This window comes from Corapipo altera, unplaced genomic scaffold (genome assembly GCF_003945725.1).
Source record: "Corapipo altera isolate COAL_440 unplaced genomic scaffold, ASM394572v1 2c, whole genome shotgun sequence".
In the NCBI taxonomy this organism is placed as follows: Eukaryota; Metazoa; Chordata; class Aves; order Passeriformes; family Pipridae; genus Corapipo; species Corapipo altera.
In genome coordinates, this window is record NW_020884923.1 from 1617615 (window position 1) to 1638757 (window position 21143).

Genomic DNA, 21143 nt, shown 5'->3' on the forward strand with positions numbered 1-21143 from the left:
AAGCATTTCTGATATGTGTGCTGCCTTACTAGAAAGGGATTTAAGGGAATGGGACTCAAAATCATTGGTCAGTGTTGATGGTCTTTGACTGACATGGTGGGACCAGAATTGTGACTGGAGAGCTGGAGTATTTTTGATGAATTGTCATACTGATTTAATGTTGCCTGCTTTTGTTTTATGCAGGGCTATCTTATTCTGTCCCGAGAGATTAGAATGATGTATTTTCACTAGGAAGATCATCCTATAGTTGTAAGAATTTCTAGAATCATCAGCTATCCTACCAAGAGACATTTTTCTAACAAATTGAAGAGAGGTTCATTGTTTTAAAACAAATTGCCATAAAACTAAACAGATACTGTGTGGTTTTCAAACACTATATTATTTAAGTTGCTCTGTGTGTGCCTTTACATTGCTGGCTAAATGTCTTGTACATGTTAGTTTACCTTAGATGCTACATCCCTATTTATTTCTAAATAACTTCTTCTAGATAAGCAAAATCCTCTACATTTCATCTGCTTGTGAACATAAATAGTATGTGCAATTGCAATGCTGTTTTTTCCTTTTTCCTTTTTTTATTGGTAGGACATACAGTTGTGATTATCCTGGGTATCCTGATTCCAGTGTAACAAATCAAGTTTATGTTTCCCACAATTAGTATTTGCTGTGTGGGATGCCCTAAACATGTGAATGATTGAATATGACTAGTGTATCTATAAAATTTGTTTATAGTTCAGTAAACTAGTTCTTACAACAGTTGAAGCATTTCCCCATTGAGTTTTGCAAATTCATGTTCTATTTTGAGCTTGAAATTGTGAGTATATTCAGGTGGGCTGTATTCAGATGGCAGAGTATCATCAAGCATCATATTTAGGACTGTGATTTAGAGTTTAGAATAAGCCATCTCATCTTTAAAATTATCTCACTTTGGCCCTTGTGTAAGTATTGTCTCCTAATCTATCTTAACTATTATTTTTAAGTTAGAAATTAGTATTCCAGATGGAATATGCCGTGTGTAAAAGTGGAGTGTGTTGCACTTCAGTTCTGTGCATTTTTGTTAGTTGCTTTAGTGAATTTTTGCAATTTGTGTTAAATTGTTTTGCTTCTGTTTTGCTTTGCATGCTGTTGAATTCTTCACGTTACTGAGAAATAGATATTAAAACAGAAGACAATAAGGATTTATTCACATGCAAATGAATTATGTCTGATTGATTTACATATGAAATATTGAAATGTCTTACAAAAATAGGTAAGGACTGTGTGTCTTGCTCTGCCAGACAAAACAGCTGATGCTAGTAATTTCCCTATGTTCCACATGTCAAATCAATAATAAGATTAGAAGTAAATATTTCTACTCCCCTGCTGCATCTAGTAGATAAAGCTTTCTTCTACATGAAGCTGCATTTTAATGCAAAGATGCTGCTTACAGATTTGATTTTAACTCCACAGCATGAAATGGCCTGATTTTTTAATGTTGTGTTATAATTCCTTACTGCCCACAATACAAGCTTCATTCACTGTTTTCATCCTCAGTTCCTTCTGATGGTGCAATAAAGCAATTTTTGTTTTCAAAGTGGAGGTGGGGAGCATACTAATTTGCAGCTGGTAGTTTCTTTTTATTTCCAGATGGTAGGAAGAAAAACTGTGGCTCATTTCAGTGCAAGAAATAATAACTTAACAAGACTAGATAGGTATTCTTCACTAATTGGATATGTGATTAAAACACTGCAGTAAGTGCCACTGCAACACATTCAAAGCTTTTGACACATCCCAGGGTACATTTGGGATGGTAACAGGTGCGAATTATAAATTTTTAGAAACCTCCTTCTAATGAACTGTACCAGGCTTCAAGCAGAGTACCATAGTGCACAGGTGCTGGGTTCAGCAGTGGCAGCTGGCTCATCCCTGTGGTACACCGTGCATACACAAGGTCTTTCAAGTAGTGGAAGGTTGAAGTAATTGACAGAACTTTAAAAGCTGTTACACGAAAATTGGAAGGCGTGTGGAAAACAAAGTTGCAGTATGAAATGAATTCATGGTTCCAGACCTTTACTGGAAAGAAAAAGCTCCATCTTCTGCCAGTCTCTTTGAAAAGTGTGTGTCCTCAGAGCTTCACTGTGAGTTAGATGCTAAATGTGTCTTAGCTGCTAAAAAGAGTTTTTCCACAGGTGCAGACTGCTGTACCTGAAGACAAAATCTGGATGTGTAAAATATTTTGTGAAAGATACACTATCTTTATGCTGCAGTCAAGGTGAAAGTCTCATCATGCCTTTTACCAAAGAAATGGGAAGACCAATATCAAGCTACTGGCTAAATCTAGTAAATAATGACATTTTCTCTCTGCCAAAATACTGACCATGTTAAATTTTTTTCCTACTTCGAATATTTCAGGATGTGAATCTCAGGATCTGCAGTTCTGTGAACTGCAGAAAGGCTTGTACCCTGCCCTGGTTTCAGCTAGGATGGAGTTCATTTTCTTTTTAGTAGCTGGTATGGTGCTGTTGTGGGAAAAATCCTTCTTTTAAATTTAGAAAGACGGCATAACTTGGGGAACAAAGAAACAAAGAATTTATTCAGCGTGCCAGGTCATTCTCTCACTGAGTTTTTCAGGGAGAAAAGACCTCGTGGGCATACAACTTATACATTTTATAGTTTTCCAAAATCCCACTCTTCTCACATAAGTTTTAATGTATTCAGTTTTACCTAAAAAGGTTTCTTTTCTCTGAAAAGGGGCTTTCCCTTTATCCCAATTGGCTGCAAGCCATTCCCTGTCTAAAATGATGGATCTTCCTTTGTTCTTAGCCCAAAGAGAAGAAGAACCTCGTGTACAAAATGGCCCTAAAAGATTTAATTTTTAAGAATTTTCTCATTTCCCTTATCCGGCTGAAACAGGTCTTGGAACTTGGATACCTTACAACTTCACAATGCGCCTATTTATATAAAAAACCAAATTTTAATTTCTCATATTGTGTTCTGGATTGAGGATGAAGATGAGAATAATGTTGATAGCACACTGATATTTTAGTTGTTGCTAAGTAGTGCTTACCCTAAATCAAGGACTTCTCAGTTTCCCATAGTCTGCCAGCAAGCGGTCGCACAGGAAGCTGCGAGGGAGACAGGCAGGACAGCTGACCCCAACTGGCCAAAGGGATATTCCATACCACAGAACATCATGCTCAGCATATAAGCTGGGGGGACTTGGCTGAGAGGGGCCGATTGCTGCTTGGGTATGGGATGGACATCGACCAGCAGATGGTGAGCAACTGTATTATGCATCACTTACCTGTTTTGGGTTTTATTCCTTTCTCTCTCATCTTCATTATTGTTATTATTATTGTTATTATTACAATTATTATAATTATATTTTACTTAGTTTAAATTATTAAAATTTTCTGATCTCAGCCCCTAAGTTTTGGGTTTTGTTCCTGGTTCTACTCCTCACATGAGGGAGGACTGAGCAAACAGCTGCATGATACTTAGTTGCTGTCTGGGGTTAAACTATGACAACCCCTTTCAATACCTTGAAGTTGGTGTTGAAGTTCTTTGATTGTATCTTTGATTGCTTGTTAATCTTCCTAATCATTGGCTTTAAAACCCCATTATTATAGTAATGTTGTATTCATGTTGCTGAACATACCAGTGGAAAAACCTTTCACTAAAGACCAGCACAAAACCTCATCTTGTTTTCTAATGTTTCAGAGGTCTAGAAGTAAAAGTTTCCTAATAAAACTAATTCACATTTATCAAATTTAAGTTTCTGAGACTTACATAATTTGTTATATTAGGAAACATTCATAATAAACTAGTCTGTTGGTGGAGCCCCTACTTTGATACAGATTTTTTGACCATCTGTTGCCTAGTAGGCAAGTAAACCAATAAAAGAATAACTGGAATATTCCTGGCTGAATTCTCAGAGGAGCCCTCAGGAAGTCTCACCTTTCTTTTGACGTGTTGGCTGGGTTTTATTCAACAGACTTTTGTAACGTTTACTTTTTTTCTCTCCATTGCAAAATGAATCTGAGATAATAGAAAATAACTGTAGAAACAAGATAAAAGTTTCTTTGTTTATGCTAAATCTTTGCTAGAAGCAGATCTAAAGATGTGATGTTTGTGTTTTGGATAGGTATTTCTAGAAATGTGCAGTTATTGAGAGGTCTGTGGGGGAAGAAATAGCCCAACACCAGATGGATTCTGGTTTGATTGCCGTTTAACTCTTATAGGATCTTAAATCCAGGATGACAGTAAGAGGAATCAATTTCTAGTATAAAAACTTTGGGTTTAAAAAAAAGAACAAAGTACTGTTAGCTTTTAAAAAACAATGAACCCAAACGGCAAACCAGAAATTCGTGCGTATCTTTTGAGTATCATCTGTGATAGAAGTAAAACCTGAATGCTTTGCCACAGAAGTTTAGCAGACCTCTGCCTGCTGAAATCACTCCTTAAGCACACTGAGAACAGGAAATCTTTAATGACACGTCATTTCAAAAAACATGACTGAAGTTTTCTGGGCTCTGGGAATATGGGTCCAGCTCTCAAGAACCGTATGTCAGGCTGAAAGTTTAACCTGTCGCAACCAAAAGGAGTTTCTCAATGGACAGTCTGGTAGGAGCTGTGTAGCTTACAGGCAGACTTTGAGAAATCTGCTCTTGCAGGATAAGTGGGAAAGCTTATTCTGCAGCTGAGTGCCTGGAGAACCCAAGTGATTCCTGTGGAGAGCATGTCCTTTCTAGAGGCATATTTACTAGCCCTGGGATGGAGTATGTGCCTCACCTAGAGTCCTGCCACCCTGTCTAACACGTATGCTTTCATGTAGACTATGCTGAAAGGGTCTGACAGTACCCTTGGGTTGATAATACCTGTCTTACTCATACATAATGTATCCAGGCAGGATTAGCAAGATCTGGTGTCGGGCAGTGACATGAAAGAATGCTATCGTTTTGCAGTTAAAGTTACTACCTTTTGAGCTGTATTTCTCTCTGGTACTTTTGTTGAGAAGAGATAATACTGCACCAAACACTCACTAATAATCATCTCAGATGTGGAAGGGGCATACTAATTTCTGTACTTAATATTTTATCTGCTTCTGGTTCCTGCGCAGTGGATTCTATCTACTGTTTTGCTGCTCTAGTAATCAGTACTTCCTTATACACACCCCCACACCCCTCCCCGGATCTCAACTGCTGATACGGGAATGACTTCATTATTAGCATCACTGTTATAGGGTTGTAATGTTTTCCACTTAACTTCATTACATAGTTACTGTGGGTAAATACTGTCAAAACCAGCAGTCTCTGTAAATGGACAAAATGTTACTGCTTGCTGCCATTCTGTATGCCCATCACACTGTAGCCTCTGCCTCTGATGCGCCTTGCCTTGCTTGATGGTGTAAACAGTACATAGATGATCTTTGTGATGAGAGGTAGTGTAGAATAATGTGGGGAGCTGTGCAATTAAGCCTCTCTGGCTGAGCTCTGCAAGTGGAAGAGCTGATGCCAGAGAAGTGCTACTAACTTCAGCTTCGAACTCTGAAGGCAGCTGAAGTCTGCCAGATTTCTTGGCCCTGTAGTAGTGTAGCCCTCAGATCAAGAGTGCACTGCAGATCATTCCCACTTCCCACTTTGGTTCACACTTGTGGAGCATACAGACTAGGCTTCTTTTCAATTAAACAACGTGAAGCAGGCACTCCTGGAGGGCAATGAAGGGTACCTCAGATATTACTGGGCATCCAGTCTTTGTGAACAGAGTAGAACAAATCTGAAGCAAACCCTGGCTTCCCTAAATGTAATGATGAATTTAGGTCCATGTACCAAGTATTCCGCTCTATGGATCAACTTTTACTGTGCTGTAATACTGATGTAAACAAGGTGACCATGCAATTCTTTTTATTCCATTTTTTTTTTTCTGTGGCTATACACTGCATCCCAATGGTCAAAATAATTGATTCTGGGCAAGAATTGGCAGATACTTGATCCTTTAAGTAATACAATCAAATATTACTTTTTTCATTACATTGAGATAAGATTTTTAGAATAAGATCTCAGCTCCTGTTTGAACTATTTTCATGTTTTAAAGAACTAGTTTTGCCGACAGGCCAAATGCAAAAACATTTCTTCATTGTGACATCATGTAATTTCTCCTACTGCCTCTGTGGTGTGTAAAGGGTATCAAAAATGATCACGTGTTGAATAGAAAATTATCATCTATAAATATGTAATTTCCAGGGGTCCCCCTGCACTGACCACATCTTTTCTCTTGCTGATTGAAATGACAACAAGGTACTTGTACTTCTTTATGTTTTCTCACTTGTATTTGATTGAAAAATGTTTTTAACATGCATTTTTATATTACTGTTTGGGGATCGTGAGAGCAGCTAACTCGCGGTTGGAGCGAAGCAAAGCTATTTTTCATCAGTCTTCAAGAATGTGGGATTTTTTCTATTTTGAAAGTCATGCTTACATTTTATTCTCTACATGAGAGAAAAGTATAATAATTCATATGAAAGTATGTCAGAATTTGAAGAAAGAAATGAAAGGTTATTTTAATTCGTCCTAAATATTTAAGATGTCAACAATTTCTTCTGCTGCATAATTGGTACAGAAGAAAAGTAGAGTTGGAAAGACATGCCCAGGCCACAATATTAATATTCCCACCTCCTATGCCTCGTGTTTATATACAAAGGTGCACAGCAACCTGAATATAGTACAGGGTACAGAAATATCTCCCTGAACAGATAATTCTCCAGCATCGTCAGCTAGGTTGGCACAAAGGCAACAACCATCTTCACGCATTTCCTAGCTGAGAAGAAAATATTCCTTGGAGATCATGGAAATGGGTTAATGGTAAATAATGAATAATATAAGGATTTCTGTGCCATAATTTTGCAATTATTAAATGTTTTTTGGGACTTGAGAGTTTCCAGGACTACTAAGCTGCAGAAGGGGGCAGTATGTAACACTCTAGAAAAATGGAAATGGACTTATAATAGCAAAAGAAGATACAGGAGTTCTTATTATAAACAAATGGTACTGTAATTTTTCTCTAGTTAAGAAAATTAATAGATACGTAATGTATGGTTTTAGTCTGATCCCACTTGCTTAACTCATTTGAAAAGACTTAATGGCCTTTCTGTTTTCCTTGCATAATTAATAGCTGAAGGAGAACCAACAACGTGCACAGGCAGCAAAGAGGGCTAATGGTGTCCTGGGCTCCTTTAGCAATGTTACCAGCAGGCTGAAGGAGATGATCTTTCCCTTCTGCTTAGCAGTGGTGAGCCACACCTGGAGTACTGGATCCAGTTCTGTGCTCCCCAGTGCAAGAAAAAAAAAAAAGATACTGAACTATTGGAGAGTGTCTGTCAAAGGGCTACTAAAATGATGAGGGGACTGGAGTGTCTCTCCTGCTAGGTGTGGGAGAGACTGGGACTGTTGAGCTTGGAGACGAGAGGGCTCAGGGGGAGCTGATCAATGTATGTGGATACCTGAAAGGATAGGTTAAGTAGTGATGTTGGAGGTGGCGTATGGGTGCTGTTGTGTTGCTCACTGCCCAGTGTCATATCATCCTTTTCCACTTTTCCATTCATGTTCACTGGCTGGCTTATATTTTTTACTGAAATTGGACATTTTGAGGGAAAGGAAATATTTTTATTCCACATTGATAGCACAATAAGTATAAAATAACTGAAAATAATATAAACAATAGTGATAATTATTGTGGGATGTATAAAATACTTCCATATCAGTTTTAGTTTAGTTTTAAACATTTATGTATTAAGTTCTAAATGCTTATTACATTTGTTTTAAAATAGTATATAAAAATATTTGTTAAATACTAAATTTTTAATGTATTTTCATGTGGGTAATTATTCTATTACTATAGAAGTGGTTTTCCACCAGAAGTGCCACTCTGTGCAAAGGTCCCAGTCAGTAAGATCCTTTGCTGTCTCTTCATGTTGGACTCCCGGAAAAAGCATAGAGTTGGAATGGGCTTATTGTAGGAAAGGGGATGACTTTTCAGAGGACTAAGAACATACTCAGTGGGAAGTTGGAAGCATTAATTGTCGTCCCAGTATATGTTGGGGTTATCTTTTTTTTATTAATAGTTGCCATGTTTTTTGAATGCGAATGTGTTACATGTCCATAAATAGCTACACCCCCTTTCACACCAGTTATTTAAGCTGACTCAGAATATATAAGAACAGGAACTGAACATTATTGTTTTGCCAGCACTGGTACAAATCCTTGGGCAGTTTAAAAAATACCAAATATAAGACCAGAGGGTAAGCTGGCTTTCTCAGTGTATTCACACAAATATGAATAAAGTGTGGAAGTATCCCTTGTCCTCATACAAACATTTCACCGGTTTAATTCATTAGCATCCCCTTTCCCCAACATCTGTGGATGCAGTTTCTAGCTTGGTTTCTTTGGAGAGGTGAAATATGGTGCTGAATTATACAAGTCAATTATGCATTCAATAAAAATTTCATGCTTCCTGTGCATGAACAGATGTGCCAGACTTCATATGCTTTGCAGGATATAAGTGTTCTGACATACAGCTGTTCTGGTAGAAATTGATTTGGAAACCAGTTTTGAACATAGAAGCCAATATAGTCGCCTTGTTTCTTTGATTCTCATATTGCTGACAGTCAGCCAAATTACTCATGCAGCCTTATTACTAAACTGATTGTGTTAAAAGACATTTCAGCCTTTCTTGGTGCAGCAGGTCACATTTGTGAGCTAATTGTATGAATCATATATGAAATATGCTAGTCCTTTCCAGGGCAACTCCAAACCTAGCTAGCAGAACATTGATTCTGAGGAATCAGTAGTCTTCAGCTTTGATAACTAATGGCAGCAGAGAACAGTCTCAGAAGAAATCAAAACCATGTACCATTAGTAGATACATGTAAATCACTGTGTTGGAATCTCTTTGGGGTTTGTTTTTGTGTTCATTTGGTTGTTTGGTATTTTTAGAAGAAGCCCCTTGATTCTAGAAATTGGCAAAACAAAACAATTCTACTCCGAGAAGTGATTAGGCAAGAAATTGTTACAGAGAAGATCTAAAACTCGTGGTTAAATTAATTATTCAAAGATGTTTTTACTACTTTTATTCTAGTGAGGTTTGAGGGATATAATATTATTGAAGAGAGCTGGTTCAGCACCATACTAAATCACCTCAGCTGGAAATTAAAACCCTTACTGGTGCTGAGTGAGAATTAATCTAATGAATATTTTCTTTAGTGTCAAAACTGGTTTAAGAGGTTTTTGCCACACCCTTAGACACCTTCCTAATTATGCTGGTGCAAGTCTTTAAGGGCTGCCTTGTAAGCTTTTATTAGTGAAATGAACTTGGTTTCAAACAAATCTCCTCCTCCTCACTTTCCCTCTTTTTTATTTTCTTTTTTTTCCCCTTTAAACACAGATCATCATCTTAGTATACAGCACCTCATCCTCCTGCTTCCTCTGATGCACACAAAATCAGTTCCATTAACTCAACTGAGGAGGTAGCAAAATGTAGCATCCAAATGGATTTCCTCTGCTTAAAAATGCCTGTCATAGTGGAAGTTTTCCTCCTCCTTTCTGCCATATAGGGTAGCTTATCTCAGTGTGGCTGAAAAGCTCAGATTTGTTTAGCAAAACTGTATTGGTGAACTTTTCCACTATGTGTAACAGTGAAATACATCCTGCTTCATAAAACCGAGTCTCAAGTATTTTTTCTGTTTCAAGGAAGAGCATAGCAGCAACCAAATTCTTTTACCACATGGATCTACCATCACCTGATATTTCCTTTTTTATCTTAGAAAATAGACCAGTTAGGAAAAAAGATGTTAAACATAGTGGAAAATGTGAAAGATTTATAAAAATTAAAGTCTAGAAATTATGTAAATATTATCATTGACCATCTTCGTCATCATCATCATGTTCCGGTGAGTCATTCCAGTTATGCTTAGGGTGAATGAAATATTTTTGCATAACTCTAAAATACGTAGGACATGATTCACTTAATTTATTGGGGTATTTTGAGATTATGAGCCAATTTAAAGGGCTGACTTCTCTTCAAGGACACTGACTCAGACCAGCAAAGGGATGAGTACACCTGCCATGTTATGCCACCACATTGAGTTTGCGTGTTATGCTTTTGCCATCTGAATGGGTGTGTTGGGGAGGACACTGGATGTGCTGAGAAGAACCCTTTCCACACCCTGAGAATCTCAGTGGTTCTACATAGGGCGTGGTGGTGTTGCAACAGGTCACCTGGGGCCAGAGGGAGCAGTGACTTGACAAAACCTGTAGTAGAAGAGAGAGAAGAGCACCTGGCAGAAGGAAACAAGGTGACACAAACCCATTAATTGATGGTTTAATTCATGAAAGGAGAGGAGTGAGCTTTGATGCTGTGGACAGTGGTACCCATTCAGGGGACCAGCCCCTGAGAGCAGGCATGGATAGCTGATGCCCTGGGAGTGTAACAGAGGGGCAAGAGAGAGGGGCAGTGCCGCAGCCTGGGTACACACCTGCCAGGCTTCATCACCATAGCATGGGAAAGGCTGGCTGAGGGAAGCTTTCCGAGGGCTATGGCACCTCTGTTTGCCGGGTACTTGCCTCACCTGATGTCAGATCCAACATTCACACATCTATTCTTCAGGGCAGCCTCCAGGGACTTCTGTGTGGAAGTCTAGGCTGGGTTGTTACAACACAGAATTGCGGCACCACTGCACTCTGGCACTGAATGCTCAATTCAGGGTCCTGAAAGACCTGTAAGGCAACCACTGCCTCTTAATATAGTGCAGGACCCATTAATGAGCTACAGGAGGGACTGAACTATGAAGAGACAAAAGAGAGATAATACACAACTGCAGTATCTGAAAAGGATGAAAGGAGAAAATACCAAGTGCCAACAAGTGCCAAGCTAACACAGGATGGAAGAGTAGGGTGAAATGCTCATAGGCAATGCTGGCTTTGACATAGGCTGTTATGAGTTGGACATTGTTGTAAGCTACTGAGAAACTCAGAAAAACAAAGTGTGACGGTACATAAAAATGGAGGGAGAAAATATATCTTACCTGGAATAAGTGATCAATTCCTTGTATTTATCTACAGAGTGATCTAACAGGAACAATTAGACACAGGTAAGACACAAGAGAAAATAACTAAAAGAGGAACTTGCATAGGAGGATACAATCACTGAAGAGTATAGAAAAGTCATGGCTGAGCCTGTTTAGAAAGATATAAGAGCAAAAGACCAACTTGAAGGACAGCACATGGAAAAATTTTTATTGAATGCATAATTGACTTGTATAATTCAGCACCAAGATAAATGTAAAAATATTTAAGTATTTTAAATGATTTCTAAAAATACACTTTTTTAGTATATGACAACATTCAGAATTACATCAGAACAGATAAAGACATTTTGTATATTTATATAAGTGTTTAATAGTAGCAATCCTTCAAGTCATAAGAAAATAAATGACTTTTAATGAAAAAATCCCCATGTGTGAACAGAAATAAAACCCAACTGCCAATATCTTGTGGGGTTTTGCTCTTTGTATGATCAGTCAAATATTGTCTATCTCAAGACATTGAGCTTACATGGGTCATTGATCTTATTTCATTTGGCAAAATTGCCTGGTCTTGAATGTGTTCTTTTCTGTGATTCCTTTTTTTTGAAGGAACAGTACCTCTAAGCTATGAATAGACAATAGAAGAGATTATTTGTGGGTGATATGCTTTTATCACTGGTGTCACTGTAACAGTGCTTGGACAGGTTGTCTTAGGTTGTGGCTTTTCAAAGGTCAGTGCTTTTAAATGGGTGATTGTTATTTTGGTATTTGCATTATATAATATGAAAATACAGCATTTGATAAATCTTGTCTGTCTTCATAATCAGTAATACAGTTATAAGACATGCTATACGGGCCATTTAATTCTGGTCACCCATAGCAAGTGTCTTTGATGGAATCAAAAAATGTCTTCATAAGTAGTCCACTTTTGGTGAGCATTCATTTTTCATGCCAAAATAATACCTTAGGATAGCAATTGTAAAGCTTCTGATCGTGGTGGTTTCCACTGAGAAAGATGAGTGGACATACACATCTCCCTGAAGAGCGTACAGTACAAAGAAGCTACAAACAGGTGCAGGAGCAGAGATGGGAGGCAATAGAACACAAGTGTCTGAAAGCAGATATAGAGTATCTCCTGCCTCAGATCCATAATTTCCTCTCTTTTAAATTATGGCTGTGTTGGTTTGTTTTTTATTTTTTTGATGACTTTTGTACAGTGATGACTAAATAATTGGCATTGTTAGGAAAAGTCACATAAAAGCAATTGCATTCTGGGGAAAAATAGGAATCCTTTTCTTCCCAACTTGCCATAGCCTCATAAATTGAAACTCTTTTAGCTCAAGCTTTTCCATATAAACATTCTCAAGCAGTGACTCTGTTTCCTGAGTAGCAAGCAAACGCAGATCACTCATCCGCTGTTTTTGGAAGATGTCATCTTACTGCTGCTGGCTGAGAGGAGCATAAACTCTCTCCTCAGTCTAAAACTATCAATACTCTTTAGTATTTTAGTTAAATGTAGGAACCTGGAACTTGCAGGGGACTTTTTGGGTCTGCAAGCTCAATTTCTGCTTGTCGTGTATAGCTTTGTGATATTGCGACATCCATAGCTGGTTCTTTTTTTTCCCCAGTACTGGAAGTGTATGGCTGCTCCAAAGCTGTTCTCTGAAGCTTAAAAACCTTTTTCTAATTTCTAGACTAAATTTATGCATGTTACATCAAAGCTGTTTGTTTGTGTGGCACTATTATTCTTCTTCATCTAAAGAATTTCTTTTCCTTTGGTAGTATTTGTATGCTGATGCATTAACAGGGAGATACTCTTACTTCTCAACCTACATTCAGTTATTCTGAGCAAGTCAACCACTTTTATCTTCCTGTCATAAAATAGTCTCTATTCCTTGATGGTTTCAGTAACCTTTCTCTGCTCTTCTTCCAATGTACATTTGTTCTTTAAGCATGGATATACAGAGCCCTCATGGAACGTCTGCCCAATCTAGTGCTGCACTGGGCAGACTGGGGAAGTGCAGAGTGAGCCCAGTTCAGAAATTAGAAGCAGCATAATCCTGTATGCACTAGGGTCTGCCTGGACTACTCAGGACAGCCAGTTGCAGTAGCTCTGGAAAATGCCTTGTTGTACAGCACTAACATAACCCAAGTGAGCTAGCTGATTCGGGGATGCAGAATTGCGAGGGCCTGTCTGCACTTCCTTGGTTTGATATCAGTGTAAAGGCTGCCCACACTAGATTTCAAGAGATTTCCTCTTCCTTGCTGCAATGAAAACAAAATACTCATTTTTTTTGTTGTTGGCAAACAGAAGAAAGCATTCTTGTTTTATGCTGGATTTACTGTTCTTTTCTGTTCCTGTGATTTACATTTAGAACCAAGCTGTCTGTCAGAGTGTGCTTTGGCAGTGTACCTCCTTGCACTGGGTTCAAATGTAATTGCATGTGTTTGTGGCATTGAAATTGCTGGCCCTCATCAGCCTGTACACTGGTGGATACACTCCTGTACTCTGAACACATCACTATTGATACTTCCAATGTGTAAATGGTGAGGCAAAAATCCAGCCACAGTGGATAGATCCTAGGAGTTTTGCTGTGAAAATGTTTATTCTGCTTTTAGATATCTTTGGTGGATTATAATGTGTGGAAGAATGGAAGTAGATAGCATGGAATGTTGATTACAGTACTTCTGTGTAATTTAATTGATTTTCACAAATGGTGTTGAAGTGTGTTACTACAAAGTAGATGTAGGAACATTTTTCTGAAGTATTATTCTAATTCACAGTGTGGATAGAAGAAGTTATATCACTTTGTAAAATTAAATGAAAAGGTCAGCAGGAAAACCCAGATAAAATAGAAATTTTCTGGCATAAGCTCCTGCTCCTGACTAGGCATTTCTTCATTCTCCAAAATAAACATTTATACAATGATGTTCACAATTTTGAAATATAAAAATATTTGGGTTTACTTAGTTATGGCTGAGGCTTACATAGCTTAATGAAGCTTACTGAGGCTTTGTTTGCCTGCTTAAAACAGACCTTTGAGCAGCATTTGTCAATAATAGCAGAATTCAGAATTAGCAACAGTGCAGGGCAGCTTATTTTTCTCACTCAATATAACCATTATCAAATTGATACATGAGCTCCTACCTTTAACTCAGCCTATGCCCTCTCTGCTTTGTTTCAGGTTATGGACACACAGTGCCTTTATCTGATGGAGGAAAGGCCTTCTGCATCATCTACTCAGTCATCGGGATCCCATTTACACTGCTGTTCCTGACAGCAGTGGTGCAGCGCATCATAGTATATGTCACCAGGCGGCCTGTACTGTATTTCCACATTCGCTGGGGCTTCTCCAAGCAGGTCGTTGCAATCATCCATGCTATGGTCCTTGGGTTCATCACTGTCTCCTGCTTCTTCTTAATCCCAGCAGCAATATTTTCGGTCCTGGAAGATGACTGGAATTTTTTGGAATCTTTTTATTTTTGTTTCATTTCCCTGAGCACCATTGGCCTCGGTGACTATGTGCCGGGAGAAGGCTACAATCAAAAATTCCGAGAGCTGTATAAAATTGGAATTACGTGTAAGTGTCAAACTAACCAGCTAAGTAGAAGGCATTTTAAATTAAAAAAAACCCAAACCAACAACAATCACACTGTTGCCCACAAACTGGGTATAAAAGAACTCTCTAAGACTCTTCGTGAGTATTAGGGAGCAGCATTCTTTTATTTACGATGTTGGATGCATGAGGAGATGGCATCCTCCAAAAATCGTGCATGCCAAGTTACAAAAGCTTCATATCTTTATTTAGCTATCTAATGAATAATTCATGGATTCCACAGATCTGTCCTTCCCATTTCCCAAAACTGTTCCTCGCCTTGACATGCCTCCCATTTTGATTTGGTGGTCCCTTAGGGTGGTCCATCACAACCCTCTGCTGGTCATTTTGCAGTTTTCCTCACACTGTCCTTTTCTCTTGCTTTTGGCACATCATCATGCCCTTTAAAACAGTGTCCATGCCTTTTGGAACAGTGTCCAACCAAAAGGGCAGTTCTGACTAGTTTGTTAGCTTTAAGTTCCTTTTATCAGTTCTGCTTTACAGAATAAAAGACACTCTCTGTCTTTTGAGAAATTCCTGTCTGTTGAGAAGCTCCTGACCTTTACATAGATTAAGATACACTGATAAGCTACATAGTCTTAAGTTGCACAGTTCTATGTGGCTACAAGACTTTCCTTCTCCATCCTGTGGATAGTGAGTGTTCTGTAAGTTGTCGGTTAGCAAACTAGCATTAATTTAGGTAGTTCTGTAAGGAGGAAACTTTTAAGTAAGGTTAGTTTTCTTGGTTAAGAAAAAAAAGCTAAAACCAGAATCCCATTATGCTAACCATAACTACTTACTTTCTTATTAATACTGGGAAAAAAAAAGCTCACATTACTGTTACGTGAATGGTTTAAGAGCATCTTGGGTTAAGATTTCAGTGCGTCGTAGAGCCAAGAAGATGATCCGTGTAACCAAAGGTCATCTCATAAGGTGATATGTCAGGTGGACAGAGATGAATTAAGGAGCAGTGGGAAATGAGGCAGAATAACAAAGTTTTTGACTCCAGTTGTAACAGAAGGTAGTTGAAGCTGGCCAACTCTCAAAGACAGGCAAGTAAACTGAGATGATAGCAAAGTGAGACCATAAATGTTAAATTTAAATTCTTTCATTATGTTTGACACAGAAGAGGTCACAGTGATCAGTGATTCTAAGAAAGTAAAGCTAAGGAAATTATCTTTATGTAGGTATTCTGAGTAAATGTGTGCTGATGGCAATATATTCCAGTGACAGTGTTTTGAAGCATTCCATTTCAGAAACAGCTTCAGTCTGAGCAGTCCTTGGATCATCAGATGCACAAGTTAAAAAATCTGAACAGCCAAAACAAACCTTTCCTGTGAGGTTCATTTCTTAGGCCAGTATGCATTTGACTGTGCTTCTATGCCTGATCCAGCAATGGTAATGCAGGCAAAGTGTCTGTTGACTTGTTCTTTTTGTTTTATACAAAGAAAGATTGGACCTTGAATTTTCATTCCTTGAAGCAGGGCCTTGAACTAGCCAACAGAACACTTTATTTTATTCTCCTGCCAGGCCTGTTGGCATTGCAGGAGATTTTTCCTTTACCCATTATATTTATCTTACGAGTGGTAGTTTCTAATTATTAACTTGCTGATCTGCAGGGTTGATTTGGGATAGCCAGTTGATGAAGTGAATGGAAAGTCACACATAGCAAAGGCCTTGTTACAGTCCAAGCTATTCTGAAAATTCAAAATCAGTAGAAAACATTATGGCTCAGATTATCCTTTTTCAAACTTTAAAACAATTAGGAAATAAATTACAGGAAGTACTAAAAGGAAAAAGTAGTTTTTAGGCAAAGTGATGACCTTAGAATATTTAATTTCAATAGGTTTTGAGGTTGTACCTTTTAAATTATTGTTCTTCCTCTCATATGAACAGTTCAAGGAACCAGATAAAATATTTTCTCGTGCTGAACTTCAATTTTCTTCAAGGTGTTTTGGAGTTCTACATCAGAAAATGCTTAGTAGTACTATAGGCTTTTCAAGAATTTTTAAAAGAACACCAGTCCTTTCTAAATCAACTGACAATCAACTGGACCGAGTTTCAGAGATAATTACAAATTCTCAGTGTAGATTTATAGATGCCTTTTAATTGGTATAGCTTTGTCACTTCTTCCTTTTGTTAATGCATAGTTCCCATTTGATATATGATATAAAGCTTAAAAACAATTCATAAATTTTAGCTGTAGTGCTGATTTAGGTCAGTATTTGGTATTGCAGCATTGATTTAATAGTACTCCTGGAAGGAAAAGGAGAGTGTTATTGCCAGTAAATAATCTGTAACTACAGGTGAAATATTTATAGAACAGTGACCAGATGTAGGTTATAATCATTAGTCTGTACTGATCTTTCAGCACATTTAATGTTCAGCCTTTGAATGAACATGTTATATGAATAGTTATACGCTTAGCTTCTGCTTGATTTACTTCATTGAAATGATAAAATAATCAAGTAGTCATGCTCCTCATTAAATGTAATGATTAATAATAGGTATCTAATGAAATACTGAGATTAATAAATGCTCATTATGACAGCTTCGTTTAAATTTTAGATGCATATGTTTGGAGAGGAAAGAAAAAATAGAGCACTGTGTTCTGCTTATCATAGGAAGTTCCATTTCTAAACGTCTCAGTTATCAGAGCTGACTATTACCTTTCAGAATCAGAGTCAGTCAGTACATGGCTGAAGTCATCAGTAATATAATTTAAGTAACACTTCCAAGTTTTGAGTAGTTTATATATGTTAGAAAAACATTCAAATAACCTTCAAGGTGTCATCAAATATAGCAACTTTGTCAGGTTTTTAAAATTCCAGGAGCAATTTTACAGTAATTTTTCATTTTGATTTTATTGGGTTTGTACACATTTCTAGTTGTTTGGTTTTTCCAGTCATTTCAGGGTGTTGGATATCTTATAATTTTAAAGGAAAATAGTTCAAAAAGTTTTCATGCAATACAAGTGATTTGTCCTGCTAAACAGGTGCAAATTACCATAATTACCTGTCGTCCTTTTACCAACAAATTACTATAATTAGCTGCTGTATTTTTACTTCTGCTTGTAACATATAGGAATATTGAGGGAAAAATTTCATTTTGATCTTTTGATCAAAATGTTTTGTAGGGGACTTAATCATGAAGGTCATAAGTGGGGGAGTGTGCATGTTGTAAATTTTCATATTCTGTTTCATTTAATAGCTTTACACATTTTTCTTCTGTACAGTTGTAACAGAACTGAAGCCACTGGCATTGCTTTTTCAGATTATGTGTGATCTTGTTCCTTGTGGAATGAAAAAAGAAAAAAAAAAAAAGGATGTGACAGTCCAAAGCTCGGAAACTGTGTCATAAAGAAAATTAACATACTAGTCAGAGATGATAGGGGTGAGAAAAGTTACAGGATTAAAACTGTTCCAGCTCCAACTTAATTTGCTAATAATTAAACCACTTTTTTTTTTTTTTGTACTCAGGTTATCTTTTGATGGGCCTAATTGCAATGTTGGTGGTTCTTGAGACTTTCTGTGAACTCCATGAGCTCAAAAAATTTAGAAAGTTGTTTTATGTGAAGAAGGACAAGGAAGAGGACCAAGTGCATATAATGGAACATGACCAGCTCTCCTTCTCTTCCATCTCAGACCAAGCAGCCTCCATGAAGGACGATCAGAAGGCAAACGAGCCTTTTGTGAATTCCCAGTCCCCAACTTCCAATGACAGCTCTCTAAACAATTAATACAGGAGTATATCCATACCATTGTTTTGGTGCATTTATGCTACTTACCATAAGAAATAGAAAGCTCCTTTTTTTTTTTTTTTCTGAAAATATAAAAGCTGGAAGACTGTGCTATTTTAACAAGGATTTATCACTTCTGACTAGAAAAGACTTTTGGGGAAAATGTGGGAGCTACCCCAGGAAAAAGCAAAAAATGTAGGATGTGGCTGGGAACATTAGGCCATTTTGCCAGAGGGATAAGGAATTAATTGTACCACTTTCAGAGATGCCAGAGAGAAAGGCTTGCACAAGCTGAACATCTTTAGGAAAGTAGGCCTTCACTGACATCCAACTCATTGAGTTGCATGCCTCATTTTCCAGCTAGGTGACAGCAATATTGGGATATGCACTTTTGATTGTCAGAAGTGTAGTCACGGATTTAATACAGTAGTAGCTAGCGTCTTAATCTGGAAAACATTTTCAGAGCAATATCTACAGATCTGCTGAAGGGGGGAATATCTAGATCATCCCTCTATTATTACCCAGTAACTTACAGGTGCAAATAATAATTCTAGGAATGAAAAAACAAGACTGTGGTCCCTCCTTTGCCCATGCCATTTGCATTTAAATTTCCTGCTTCCTTGAAAGGTCATCTGATCACCAAAAGAGAGTGTGCCTTCAGTCTTCCACGCTATTTGTTTTCTTTTCTGAGGGATAGCAAAAGGAATTCAAAAGTTCTGGGTGAGATGGGCTTGTAGGCAAGGAAGGTGGCTGCAATTCACGCCTCTGAAATGATAAGGAGTGAGTTTTGAGCTACATGGAATGGAATGGAAAAGAGCATGTGGCATGGCTGGCATAGTCATGTGCTTATGGCAGTCTCCTAGTGGATGGTGGAAATCTGTCGAGCAGAAGAAGGGCTCGGTGATGCTTCTTCCACCATACAACCCAGTGTGTGCTCTCTGTTGGTAGGCGTGGAGGAACAGAAATAGGATCACCTTTGAACATAACTCCTATTTCTTCTTTTGTTTTTCTAACTAGTACTCAGACCACTTTGGAGGAGAAGGGAATGTTTCAGGGCAAAACAATTTTTCAGTTTTTCATATGGCAAGAAAAAAAGAAAAATTTGGTTCAGATGGAACCGATGGAACCGAAATTTTTTCCCCTTGGGAAAAGTCAGTAAAAAGTCAAGATCCTGCTCAACTTCTGAAGCTGGAACCTCTTTGGCTGTAACAAGAGAGGTGTTTTGGTCCAGCTACCAGTCACTGTGCTGAATGCGGGGACCTCAGCATGAATTTCAGTGAGCATGAAATGAGACTTGTGAGTTGTAGTACTTTCTCTTCTGGCCTTAAAAATCTTACGATATGGGAATCTTGATAATGCTTTGCAATGAACAAAAGATCTGGAGGACAAATAGCCATATTAGGACAGCCTCCCACATAGAAACAGTGTAGAGGAGAGCCTTTTTCCTGCAGTGCAAGCATGCCAGATTGCCTGTAATTTGGCTTTTAGTGTTTAGAGCTGAATAATATTTTACTGTAAAAGAAAAAATGCAGTGTGTCTAGATTTAGCGCACATGGGAAAAATACTTGAAAGTAAATAACCCAAAATATACTGTGTTTGAGCTTAATTATAGCTAGCATCAAACAGATTTTTATATCTTTACTGGAAAAACTTACTTTAAGGTTAAATCAGCTGAAAGTCTTCAATTAAAATTTATATTTATAGAAAATCGAAGCTAAAGGTTTTGGTTGTTTTGAGTTTTATAGATTAGGTGAGAGCATATTGTGTTTGCATGTTCCCAGGAAAGTGGCTATTTTTATACTGCTTAAGTTAACACAGTTCTATTTATAATGAATGTTAAACAATATATATGTACATATATACATAAATATATTTATATACTGTACATATATCATAAATCACCAGAGTTTAACACACTTAGGAATGGCATATTTTTTCCCTAGTCTTCTCTTTATACAGTCAATATTTGAAAACTATGGCATTAAAATGACACTGACATAAAATTGAGAGTACTGTACTACAAGAAACATTTATACTGGTTTTTTTTCAGTGGACTCTTATTGATTGTTTTCAGTACCTTAAAATTCAAGATTTCTTTCGATTTCCGTGCAACGTTAAGTTCTAAAGGATACACACAGATGTTAAATGATATATAAAGTTAATTTTGCAGCGTGTACACAATTGCAAAATGTAGACACGTGAAAAGAAAGCACAAAATTCAAAGCAGAAGCGATAAACTAAGCAGTATACTGTGATGCAGGTGAGTATTTGTTCTTTTAAATAAAGTCTGGCTTTTGCCTGCCTGCACAATAAAGTGGGAGTATTTTCTTTAGTGGTGTGTGTGCGTGCACATACGTTGCAGAAATCCTGTCTGCATTTGTACATCCTTTAGTTAACTTTCCTCAGCTCAAGAAGGGACTGTTAATTTCAGAGTGTGTTACGTTAACCTTGATATTAATTGTGGCTTAGCGATGTGCTGGTTATTACTATTAAAAAAAAAGCAATTCAAGGTCTGTTTGTTTTTGTTTTGGATGCTGACTGAATATAGCAAATAAAAAATAGTGACATAGCATTTATCATGTCCTTATGAGCTAACTGCTCCAATATTTGAGGAAATCTGAAAAACTGTCATTGCAGGTTATCAGTACCACTGATGAAAATAATGGCCTTCGTTTCCTGCAGCTTTACATCTTCGGGTGAAACCAACACATAAGATCAGAAGAGTTAAAACTGGAATCCAAATCAGAAGGAGAAA

At 37.6% G+C, this 21143-nt stretch overlaps 1 protein-coding gene across 1 annotated transcript in view; it reads left to right on the forward strand.

Annotated features, from left to right (window-relative positions):
• KCNK1 (potassium two pore domain channel subfamily K member 1) overlaps nucleotides 1-20895 on the forward strand; it is a 34004-nt gene extending 13109 nt beyond the window's left edge. The window contains exons 2-3 of the mRNA XM_027657388.1: nucleotides 14239-14634; nucleotides 18129-20895. Coding sequence (XP_027513189.1) covers nucleotides 14239-14634; nucleotides 18129-18388 — 656 coding nt within the window. The 3' untranslated portion in view covers nucleotides 18389-20895. The remainder of the gene's footprint in view (nucleotides 1-14238; nucleotides 14635-18128) is intronic.
• The last annotated feature ends 248 nt before the right edge of the window (nucleotides 20896-21143 follow it).